The sequence below is a fragment of the Scyliorhinus torazame genome, chromosome 13, assembly GCF_047496885.1.
Source record: "Scyliorhinus torazame isolate Kashiwa2021f chromosome 13, sScyTor2.1, whole genome shotgun sequence".
Lineage (NCBI taxonomy): Eukaryota > Metazoa > Chordata > Chondrichthyes > Carcharhiniformes > Scyliorhinidae > Scyliorhinus > Scyliorhinus torazame.
The window spans coordinates 202108799-202121164 of record NC_092719.1 but is presented as its reverse complement, the minus strand read 5'-3'; the positions used below and the strand labels follow the sequence as shown (position 1 = coordinate 202121164).

The window sequence follows — 12366 nt, the reverse complement described above, 5'->3', positions numbered from 1 at the left end:
CGCTAAATTGCCCGTTAATTGGGAAAAATGAATTGGGTACTCTAAAATTTTTTTTCTTTAGGAAAAAATGAATTGGGTACTCTAAATTTTGTTTTCTTTCAATCAATGTCCTTGACAGTTGGAACAAGACTCCCCTACCTTTACACTCCACCACCTTGCAATAATGGCCAACGTTCCGTTTGCCTCGCTAATTACTTGCTGTACCTGCATGCTAGCATTTTGTGATTCATAGACAAGGACACCCACATCCCCTTGCCCCGCAGCATTCTGCAATCTCTCTATTTAAATAACATTCCACTTTTTTATTCTTCCCACCAAAGTGGGCAACCTCACATTTTCTCACATTAGATTCCATCTGCCGAATCTTTACCAGGTATCAAATGGAAGGTAGAGCACAGAGTGACATCAACAAAGCTCAAAAGTGACAATAACTGGGTTAGTGAATTTTAGAAGATCTACATATGAATTAGGAGCGGAAGTAGGCCACTTGGCTCCTCGAGCCTGCTCTAACATTAAATAAGATCAAGACTGATCCGCTTGTAACCCGAAATGTCCATTGTTTGTAGAAACACACCACTGTCCAACCCAGCAGCACAATCGACCCAGGAATTGCGACTTCCAGGAAAGACAATATCTGAAGGGCATTGCCCAGCAAACAAGGCCAGCGTCCCAGGACAGTCGTTAACAAGAAAATTAAATCTACCCAGCATCACCAACAAGAGATCAAAATGAAACAAGACTAGTCACTGGATCCTCAACGTCTGGATCAGTGAAAGGTGGATTCATGCGCATGATTGCCCGTGGTGCAGAGGTCTCAATTTCAGCCCCTGAATGGAGGTCAAGTTCTCTCCCTAAGGAGGAGGGGGGGGGGGGGGGGGGGGGGGCAGAGACATGCCATCTGCTCCAAAATACTTGGACGCTGACGTTTGAGCTGCCCGATCAAAGGAATAAGAGTTAGCTGACTTCCAACTCTTTGCGTAGAGCGACCCTGTTCAAGGAAATTAACTGAGATCACACAAGACAACTTGATGAGGGCTTCAGATTCATGAAGAAACCATCACTGAAAAAATAAATCCCTGTGGTATACCCGCCCATCCATAATTCCAGTATGTGACAGATGACAGTGTAAATGGGACTGCTTCAGAATAACACAGCACAAGAGTGTGTAGTGTCAATGGAACGATTTCAATAGAACAACCAACTAATTCAATACCTGTGGAGCACATTCCACCTCAATTACTCATTCTATATATTATACCTGGTGTGGCGCATTTCAAGCCAAATGGTCTTGAATATGAGCCTTTATTATGTTCTGAAATATAACAAGGTATTGAAAGATATTTGAGACAGTAGTTTCACATGTAGAATATCAATGGGTGTGGGATTTTTGCAACAACAAAAAAAGCCATGCCACGTTACATTCTTAAGGGGGAGGGGGAGCAACCAGAAGTTGTGGTGCACATAGACACCAACGACATAGCTAAGAAAAGGGATGAGGATCTAAAAAGTGATTTTAGAGAGTTAGGTTGGAAGCTAAACAGCAGGACAAGCAGAGTAGTGATCTCAGGATTGCTATCAGTGCCACGTGCAAGTGAGACAAGGAACAGAGAGCGAGTGCAGCTGAACACGTGGCTACAGGGTTGGTGCAGGAGGGAAGGCTTCAGATATGTGGATCATTGGGATATTTTCTGGGGAAGGTGGGACCTGTACATGAAGGACAGATTGCACCTAAACTGGAGAGGAACCAATATCCTGGGTGGGAGGTTTGTTAGAGCTCTTCGGGAGGGTTTAAACTAGTTTGGCAGGGGGATGGGAACCAGAGCTATGGATCAGAGGATAGAGTAACTGTTGAACAGGCAGAAATAGTATGCAGCAAGTCTGTGAGGAAGGATAGACTGTTGATAGGGCAAAGTTGCACTCAGTGGAATGGATTAAAGTGTGTCTGTTTCAATGCACGGAGTGTCAGGAATAAGGGAGATGAACTTAGAGCATGGATCAGTACTTGGAACTATGATGTTGTGGCCATTACGGAGACATGGATTTTACTGGGGCAGGAATGGTTGTTAGATGTTCCGGGGTTTAGATGTTTTCAGAAGAATAGGGAGGGAGGTAAAAGAGGAGGGGGAGTGGCACTGTTAATTAGGGAGTGCACCACAGCTGCAGAAAAGGAGGAAGTTGAGGAGGGTTTGTCTACTGAGTCAGTATGGGTGGAAGTCAGAAACAAGAAAGGAGCAGTCACTTTATTGGGGCGCGGCGGGGCGGAGAATCCAACCCCTCGTCTTTTGATAAGGGCTGGAGTCTCCGTTCAGGAGACTATGTTCTCCCGCCAGAGGAGAATCGCCCCTGATCTCCATCGGAATCCCTGTATCGGGCCCACTATTTTGAGTGGGGATCTTATGGGGTGGGAAGGATTTATGTTGTGGGGGGGGGGGGGGGGCTCTGTTGGACTTTGGGGGTGTGGTAGTATGCATTAGGGGTCATGTGGGACTGTGAAGCCGTGATGCTATTGGCTGACAGATCCCGGGTCCTGGTTGGCTGTTGATCCCTAGCTCCGCCCTGAAGGCGGAGTATAAGAACCCGGGCTTCTCCCCGCAGCTCCAGTCTGTTGCTGAACTGCGGGGAACAAGTCACGCTTAATAAAGCCTCACCGACTTCATCTCTATTCGTCTCTCTCGTAAGTCATTGTGCGCTACAGGGGGCACCTACGTTACACTCTTACCCCACCGCGGTGTTCACCGCATCAGGATCACACTGGAAAATACTTCTGCAAATCTGTGCCTGCATGAATCCCGGCTGAGAGATCTGGAACACTATAGGGAGTGAAGAATCAAGCTTCCAGCCCATTAATCAGATGCAAATGAATGCAAATGATCCATTTGCATCCTCCCGTTGGCGCGAGGCTTTTGGCTCACTACCACCACTGGTAGGGGAGCGGAGCATCGGAGCGGGATCGGCGTTAGCCCAATGCCAGATCGAGAATCGGTGGTGGGTGGCGAGGAATCCACCCCCTTATCTTTAACTCCTGTCGTAGCATCGCCATGACTATCACCGTAACCTCTTGCCAAGCTACAACCCCTTCCCAACTCTCCAGTCACTTGAGATTGGCATTTTTTTGCATTCCCCATCTCTCTTTGTCCACCATTGGTAGCACGCCATCATCAATCCAAGTCTACTTTCGAGATTTCTCTGCCTGAAGACCTCATCTAACCCTCCCTTGCCTCCTTTAGGACCCTGCTGAAAAACAACACTTCTTCCACCAGTCTTTGCTCAAGCCCATCAAGTCCTTTTGACTGGTTTATCATTTTTCATTATGCCTCGATCGATAAACAGCCTTGGAATGTTTTTCCACATTAACCCACCGGTCAAATAGAAGTTGTTGTTTTGATTCCGAGCTTGTGTTTCAGATTGCAGAAGGGAATAAAGAGAAGAGTGAAAGTTGGTAGGAGTTGTCATGATATTCAAACACACACATCATGATAGACACACCAACAGACAAATCAGAACACACAACACCACAACCAATCACAGAAAGATATAAAAGCACAAACACGACACCTGGTGGTCAGTATTAGCTGGAGAGGAGGACCAGGACAGACCTGCTACACAACACACTCAGGGAGACAGCACGTGCAGAGTATCCAGAACGAACTGTATTATAAGAGTTAAAATAAAATAGAGTTGTACCACATACAACTGTGTTGGCTCATCTGTGCACCAGAGCACCCAACACCACAGGAGTGTTAGGAATAAGAATGGCTATTCAGCTCCTCTGGCCTACCTGTAGAAATATCAGACCATGGCTGATCAGCATCTATACTTTATTTTCCCACCTCTACTCCACAACCACAAAGGCCCTCGTCTAACAAAAGTTTATTTTAGTCTTGAAAGCTCCAATTGTCGCAGCATATACATCCTTTTGGGAGAACAAAAGTCCCAATTTCTGCTAACTTTTATGTGCAACAATGCTTTCTGACATGGCATGTGGGCAGTACAGTGGCACAGTTAGCCCTGCTGCCTCACAGTGCCAGGCACCCGGGTTCAATTCCGGCCTTTGGTGACTGTGTGGAGTTTGCACATTCTCCCTGTGTCTGCATGGGTTTCTTCCAGGTGCTCCGATTTCCTCCAAGGGTCCAAAGACTTGTGGTCTCGCTAAATTGCAGTGGAGTGATCCTAGGTGAGGTGCTCTTTCGTAGGGTTGTGGAGACTCGTTGGGCCAAATGGCCTCCTTCCACACTGTCAGGATTCTATGTAATCAAGTCCCTCCTCAATGGCCTAACTTTAACTTTAAGAGCACCACACCTTGTTCTTGAAAATAGACTTTAAATAATGCTTTAAAAATTGCTCAATGATTACGATACACAAAAGTAGATTTAGGATGCACTCACACTATAATTTTAACAGCAGCGAGTCTACCCCCTGGCGTTCTGCAGCAAAGCACAAATGATGACAAACTGAGCCACATCAATCTACCTCAGAAAAAAACATCGAGAGCTGTGCCAAGCTCAACATTGGGAAAGGAACTAAATTGAAAACATTTTTTTTTAACCAAAATCACAACACTCCACGGATAACATATGCAAAATGACTAACTGTTGAAACAGAAAACATATGATTCAAAATTAAATAGCAAGACGCAGAATGCATTCATCAGTACATGAAAACATCCTCAGTATCAACACCTTTCGCAGCTTCCAGCTACATCAAAGGCAACACATGCCAAACATAGTCAGCGGCATATCCAACCCAACCCATCCACAGCCAACATTAAGCCCCACCAAAATGGGGAAAAAAGAGATCTGAAATACATGCAATTTACCACACCACTCAGTGTGACAATTGACACATTACTGGGGAGGATAACTATATGAATATAATGTTCCATTGAGTTTGGAAAATTAATGGGGTGAACTCATTGAGATGTGTAAGACGATTAAAGGATTTGATAGGATACATAGAGATACTACTTCCTCTGATGGAAATTCCAGAACAAGTAGACATAACCTTAAAATTAGAGCTGGGCCAATAATGGGTGATGTCAGCAGGCACTTCTTCACACAAAGCAAAGTAGAAATCTGGAACTCTATCCCTAAAAAGCTGTCGCTGTTTGGCCAATTGTGAATTTCAAAGCTGAGATTGACATATTTTCATTCGGCAAGGGCATTAAGGCTCACAAAACCAAGCTGGGTGGCTGGAGTTAAGGTACAGGTCAGCCATTATCTCACTGAATAACAAAACGGACTTGCGGGGCTGAAAGGTCTACTGCTGTTCCTAGTTAATGCTCCTCACTATAACAAGGCAACAGATAACCCTCATCCTGGGTTAGCTCACTGGGTTACATCGTTGGCTTTTAAAGCAGACCAAGGCAGGCCAGTAGCATGGTTTGATTCCCGTACCAGCCTCCCCGAACAGGCACCGGAATGTGGTGACTAGGGGCTTTTCACAGTAACTTCATTTGAAGCCTACTTGTGACAACAAGCGATTTTCATTCATTTCATCCACTCTAACAGCAACTTACAACTTATTGTTGAAAAAAATATACTTTTTTTCAAAACATTTCATCTTGTACTCATCAGGTTGTTTGCAAGAATGCAATGCAAGGGAAATTGACAAATTTATACTGTATAAGAAGAGAGTGCTGACTGGTTGACAGATGGACTCTGATTGGTAGAGGCGTTGCCATGGACCAACTGATGGTGACTACCAAGCAAGAACATGTACACACATTGTGCCTGTTTCTGCTAAACAAAATAAGTAACAGCAATTCACCGCTTCATTGCTCAAGACAATGCCCTGCCCAGAATCAAGCTCCTGGTTTAAATTTCAAACACTGCTTGGCAGTTAACTGTCAGTCACCATCAACTGATGCATTCACCATGACTCTGCTTGGTAGAGGCGTTGCCATGGAGCACGCACCAGCTGATGGTGACTGACAGTTAACTGCCAAGCAAGAACATGTACATACATTGTGCCTGTTTTAGCTAAACAAAATAAGTGACAGCAATTCAGTGCTTCATTCCTCAGGACAATGCCCTGCCCAATCACAGTCAAGCTGCCTGGTTTAAATTTCATACACTGCTCGGCATTTAACTGTCAGTCACCATCAACTGGTGCATTCACCATGATGATGTCTCTACCAATCAGAGTCTACTTGCCAACCAATCAACACTCTCTTCTCATAGAGCATAAATTTGTTGATTTCCCTTATATTGCATTCTTGCAAATGTCCTGATGAATGCAAGCCAAAAGGTTTTGACAAATAAAATCCTGTTTTCAGCAATACTCAAGTTTTGCACTACGAAATTACTAGTTCGTATGCCTGCACAGACCAGTAACTTTCAAAAACAAATTTTAACTTCCAGTTAACAGCTGTCACCACATTAAGGTTTCATATTTTAAAACATTTACTGTATCAAATGACGAAAGACTATTGACTAAATACTATTTTTTTTCTATAAGCAGCTTATATTTTAAACTATAAATTTATTGATCACACATTGCAGCCTCCACAGAATTACAGTTCTCGTAAACAGTTCACAAGTGCTCTCAACTTCCAATGTGTTGCTTCCTTTTTACTTTGCCTGCCATGTAACTTATAATCCCAGAATGATCTCACACTGTGAGGGTTACACTGTCCATTTCCTCCTCCAGCTCCAAGCGAAACAAATTTTTAAGTCTCCTTTAATTCCTCACAAACTAAGTTTACAATCAGAGTGTGAACTCCCACCCACATTCTCCCCAGTGAATGATGGAGTGACCATTTTCTCTGCTTAAGGTTCAGGCCTGGCTGGTTCTTCTTGCTCTCTACCGTTCAGCTGGCGAGAGATCACGGGCGCGATTCTCCGACCCCCCACCGGGTTGGAGAATCGGCGGGGGCTGGCGTGAATCCCGCCCCCGCCGTGTCCCGACTTCTCCGCCACCAGAGATTCAGTGGGGGCAGGAATCACGCCGCGCCAGTCGGTGGGAATCGCGCCGGTCGGCGGGCCCACCCCGGCGACTCTCCGACCCGCGATGGGCCGAAGTCCCGCCGCTTTCAACCCTCGTCCGCCGGCGTGGATTAAACCTCCTTTTGAACGGCGGGACAAGGTGGCGCGGGCAGGCTCCCGGGTCCTGGTGGGGGGGCGCGGGGCAATTTGGCCCCGGGGGGTGCCCCCACGGTGGCCTGGCCCGCGATCGGGGCCCACCGATCCGCGGGCGGGCCTGTGCCGTGGGGGCACTCTTTTTCTTCCGCCTTCGCCATGGTCATCACTAGGGCGGAGGCGGAAGAGACCCCCTCCCCTGCGCATGCGGGGGGATGGCGTGAGCGGCCGCTGATGCTCCTGTGCATGCGTCGCCCGGCGAAGACCTTTCGGCGCCGGCTGGCATGGCGCCAAAGGCCTTTCCCGCCAGACGGTGGAGCGGAAACCGCTCCGGCGCGGGCCTATTCCCTCAAGGTGAGGGCTTGGCCCCTAAAGGTGCGGAGAATTCCGCACCTTTGGGGGGGCCCGACGCCGGAGTGGTTCCCGCCACTCCATTACGCCGGAACCCCCGCCCCGCCGGGTAGGGGAGAATCCCGCCCCACATATGACAAATCTGCAACCACTGACCATGATATTGCAGGGTTTATAGGGAAGCTTGTTCCCGAAGAAATGTCCCCAAACACAAATTAAACACAGCGCCAAAGCATCTCCACCAAAGTTCAAAGTCCACCTTCTCCTGCCAGTCATTGTCTCTGACAAATTCTATCGCCTCCTCCGCCATCCCAAAGTACAGCTCCCAGCCTTCGTAAGTCCCCCACAGACGTGCTGTGCACCGCAACCCAAACATCACCCCCTTCTTGTTGAGGGCTGCCTTGAACTTATTAAAACTCGCTCTCCTCTTGGCCAGCTCTGCAGGTCCTGGTACACTGGGACTTCACTGCCCTCCCAGGTGCAGCGCCTCGTCTGCCTGGCCCATCTCATGATCCGCTCCTTGTCCAGTAAATGGTGCAAACGCACCACCATCGCCCTCGTCGGCTCGTTTTCCTAGGGTTTTCTCAGTAGCGCCCTATGCGCTCAATCCACTTCCAGATGCCGTCCGAATGCACTCTCTCCGAGCAGCTTCTCCAGCATCCTCCCACATATGCGGCGGTGTCTGCTCCCTTGCTTCCCTCCGGCAGACTCACAATCCTAATATTCTGCCTGCGCGCCCGGTTCTCCAGTTCTTTGACTTTCTCCTAGAGCAGCCTTTGCTGATCTCGCATCAGCCCCATCCCCTCTGCCATCGAGGCGAACTGCTCCTCGTGTTCCCCCGCCACCTCCTCCACCATCAGGATCGCCTGAGCCTGGGCCTCCAGCTTCGTTTCCATGCGGTCGATCACCGCCTTAATCGAATCCACCGCCCGGGCCAGGTCCTCCAGACTCTCCTGGCGTTGCTGGGTGAACTTCCCGTTCAGGAAGCCCGCCAGCTGGTGCGTCGACCACTGAGCTGGCAGTGCCGCTCCCTGCCTCCCTGCCATCGCCACGTGCGTCGCAGGCGCCGCACCAACTCTTTTGCGACCGCTTCTGGCCCTCAGCTCCACACACACCAGTGGGTCAATCTCGTCCACTCACTCTTCTGCACCTTTTTGCTTCCCCACATCCACCCGTTAACCGCAGAAAAGGTCCGAAAAAACGCCACAAGCGGGCATCACCAAATGTGCAACCATTCACACCATGGCCGCCATCGGAAGTTCTTCATTGCAGTGTTAATGTGAGCCTACTTGTGACAATAAAGATTATTTTTTAAAAATTTAAATCATCTACAGACAGCAAAATATAGAGCTGGATATTCGTAGAATTGGCGAGACTGCGTAAGAATGGGGGTCAGGATTTTGAGATTCCTGACCCCATTCCCGCAACTCCCAATTTTCACCAGTGTGGGTTAAGGAAGCAGGCTTTTGTGGGTCTCCGGCTAGTTTGTCTTTAGTTTAACATTGCACGAGGTGACAGTTAAATTTGAGGACATGTCAACATTGGCCAATCCTATTATTCAGCATCTTCTTTCCAGCACATTGTCATTGGACATCAGTGAAGAGCAGGAGTTCTCCTTTATTCTCCTTTCTCAGGCCTAAAGTTGCCACGTTTAATTGTTTGTGGTCCATCTCCAGCCACTCTGGTTACAATCAATAGATTGCATTTCTTCAACAGCAAAAATGCAAAAGCATTATAAGACTTAGACAACTTACCAGATCTAGACAAAGCACAGTCCAAAGATGTGCAGGTTAGGTGGATTGGCCATGCTAAATTGCCCTTAGGTTAGATGGAGTTGCTGGGTTACGGGGATAGGGTGGAGGTTGGGTTTAGATAGGGTGCTCGTTCCAAGAGCTGGTGCAGACTTGATGGGCCGAATGGCCTCCTTCTGCACTGTAAATTCTATTAAATTCTATGCTTACATCTGTTTTCCATTGTTTAATTTTCCTGGGAGGGTTCACTAGCCTTAAGCCCGAGGCTATAGCTTGAGGGTCGCCATTGCACATCAAAATGGCTGCCCAGGAGTCTCTCCCACTCTAACCATCTGCCGTAAACATGATTTGTAGTCTGGCTACATTATTAGCACATCTCCCGTGTCCATCAACACCTGGACTGGGATACATACCTGGGTCTTCTGGTTCAGAGCTGGGATGCTACTCCTTGCATCACATGACCGCCGCTACAGCTTTATTGCTGGTCTTAAAATATTTCTTTAGCTCAATTCTTAGTTTTTTTTTACCAAGAATTACTCCTCTCTGCAATGCCATAGAGACCATTAACTAGTCAAGGCCTCAACTCAGCTTGCTTTCCTTTGATTGGATTGAGGTCAATCAGACCTGACAAGTTGTCTTGCAAAAACCTGTAATCATATCAGAGAGTCTTAAATGCTGCTAAGCTGTGAACATGGTCATCAAATCTCTGAGGATCAGAGAGTGAGTCTGGCAGTGACCTGTTCTATCTGCCAACAAGAGGGAAAACAGGATAAGAAAGTAAAATGCATTTCAATATAGGACAAGGGTAGATGAGTTTACATCGGCTACAGAATCTAGATAAAATATAAAATTGGAATGTTAATGAAGAAGAAACCTGTTCTTGTCTCAAAAGCAGCATTGTGTCTTACATATGCTGAATTGTACTATTCAGTCTTCATATCATATAGCAACGGAGTCTGATTTTAACACGAGTATAGATTTTCATACTGGTTTTAATTTTTCATACAGATTCCTGCTCACGATTAAAAGGAACCATCTCTCCACTATTAAATGATCCCACTCCCCTGCCATTCACACACACACACATGCACGCACGTACACACACACACCAAGCTATATTGGATAGGTTCAGTCCAGACTCAGACCTATATTTGTCTGTAGCAACAGCAAGAAGATTTAAGGATTTATCTCCGAATTGGCCCATAGCTTCAGCTGACCACAGCAAGTCAGTAATTCTGTTTTACACGCCTTCCCACGTTCTTTCCATGTCCTTGCCCCTGATTGGAATACAGATCTCACATGGCGTGTCCCAACTCCAAAATCCTTCTGAGAAGTGCTGAACACCAGATTTAGAGTTTAGTGAGAGCCGCGCAGTTGATGCCCGTGCAGTTCCAGTGACAGGGTCCCTCTTTACCCTGTTGCGACCAATAGAGACGTGTCCTGGCCATTCTCTCATAGGGTAAGAGAATCACGTCTGCGATTAGTGTCTCTTGAAAGCAGCAGCATTTCCAAAATCTCGCCGCCATGGGAGCAGGAGCCAGCGCAGAAGCGAAACACTCGAGGGACCTGGAAAGGAAGCTGAAAGAAGATGGAGACAAAGATGCAAGAACAGTCAAACTCTTACTGCTGGGTAAATACCTGTTGAATCACTTCAAAACTGAGGGCATTGCAATGATTAAACGTTCTGTCAACAAAAGGGCACATTTGAATTTGTGGCCAGACTTCATGCTCACCTTAATGTTATAGATAGAGGTTGATGCACCTGCTAACTGAATGAGCTTTTTTACCCTCTAACCAGCTCCCGCCATAAGCTGCTGCCTTTTCACATGCGTAGGAAGATTTTTTGTTTTATAAATTTAGAGTAGGGCTGCGCGTTAGCACAATGGTTAGCACAGTTGCTTCACAGCTCCAGGGTCCCAGGTTCAATTCCCGGCTTGGGTCACTGCCTGTGCAAAGTCTGCAATTTCTCCCCGTGTCTGCGTGTGTTTCCTCCGGGTGCTCCGGTTTCCTCCCACAGTCCAAAGATGTGCAGGTTGGGTGGTATGGCCATGCTAAATTGCCCTTTAATGTCCAAAAAGGCTAAGTGGGGTTACTGGGTTACGGGGATAGGTTGAGGTGTGGGCTTGGGTAGGGTGCTCTTTCCAAGGGCCAGTGCAGACTCAATGGGCCAAATGGCCTCCTTTTACACAGTAAATTCTATGATTCTACCCAATTCATTTTTTCCAAGTAAGGAGAAATTTAGCGTGGTCAATCCACCTACCCTGCACATTTTTGGGTTGTGGGGCCGAAACCCAAGCAAACATGGGGAGAATGTGCAAACTCCACACAGACAGCGACCCAGGGACGGGATCGAACCTGGAACCTCGGCGCCGTGAGTCAGCGGTACTAACCACTGCACCATGGTGCTGCCTATGTGCAGGAAGTCTTGATGGCCAGGGGAGGTGTGTTCGTAATGCGGCCAGACAGGTTGAGTGTGTCTACTTGCAGAATCCTTCCAAAAATGTCAATGACTGATGGTAAGTGCGGGAGAGACTCCTGGTCAGCCACACTTGATGTCGAGTGGCGCCCCTCAAGCTATAAGCCTCGGCGGCAGACCAGCGACCTGTTCCAGGAATAATTAGTTATGGAAACGGATGGAAGTCTGCCTCAGTGCACCACTAGGTTCAGGAAGAGAATTGAAATGTTCATATGTGCAGGGGCTTTGCTTTGGATGTTGATTAGAAAACGATGGAAACTGCACCACGGCAGAAATCTTTCACATTGCATCGAAGGATTCCCTTTAACCATTGTGAAGATTTAAACGAAACCAACAGCAACGTAAATGGAAAAGCAGAGTTAGTTAGAACTGTTCTCTATAAAACGTGTTCCTTTCAGTCACTAAGTGTCACTTAATTACACCCTTTGTGAGGTTTGACTATTGAATCGGCCGCTTTTCATACAGCACCCCATAATAAGCATTCAATAGTTGAAATGGGTTCTTTCCATTTAATAATGGGAGAGCGAGCAGTGCCCTTTACAATTAATTTCATTAGAAAACTAGATTCGACTAAAATATTCAAGAAAGGTCCAACTAAAAATTCAACTGTGATCGGAACCTAACAGAAGAATAATTATATATTAAAATCCAACATTGTATGAGAGTCAGGCTGTGCATCAAAAGGATATTTTTGGTCTCATAATTTTTCATG

At 47.0% G+C, this 12366-nt stretch overlaps 1 protein-coding gene across 1 annotated transcript in view; it reads left to right on the top strand.

Moving 5' to 3' along the window:
* The first annotated feature begins 10558 nt into the window (after window positions 1-10558).
* LOC140388539 (guanine nucleotide-binding protein G(t) subunit alpha) overlaps window positions 10559-12366 on the top strand; it is an 85618-nt gene continuing 83810 nt past the window's right edge. Inside the window, exon 1 of the mRNA XM_072472911.1 lies at window positions 10559-10808. Within this exon, the coding sequence (XP_072329012.1) occupies window positions 10703-10808 (106 nt within the window). The 5' untranslated portion in view covers window positions 10559-10702. The remainder of the gene's footprint in view (window positions 10809-12366) is intronic.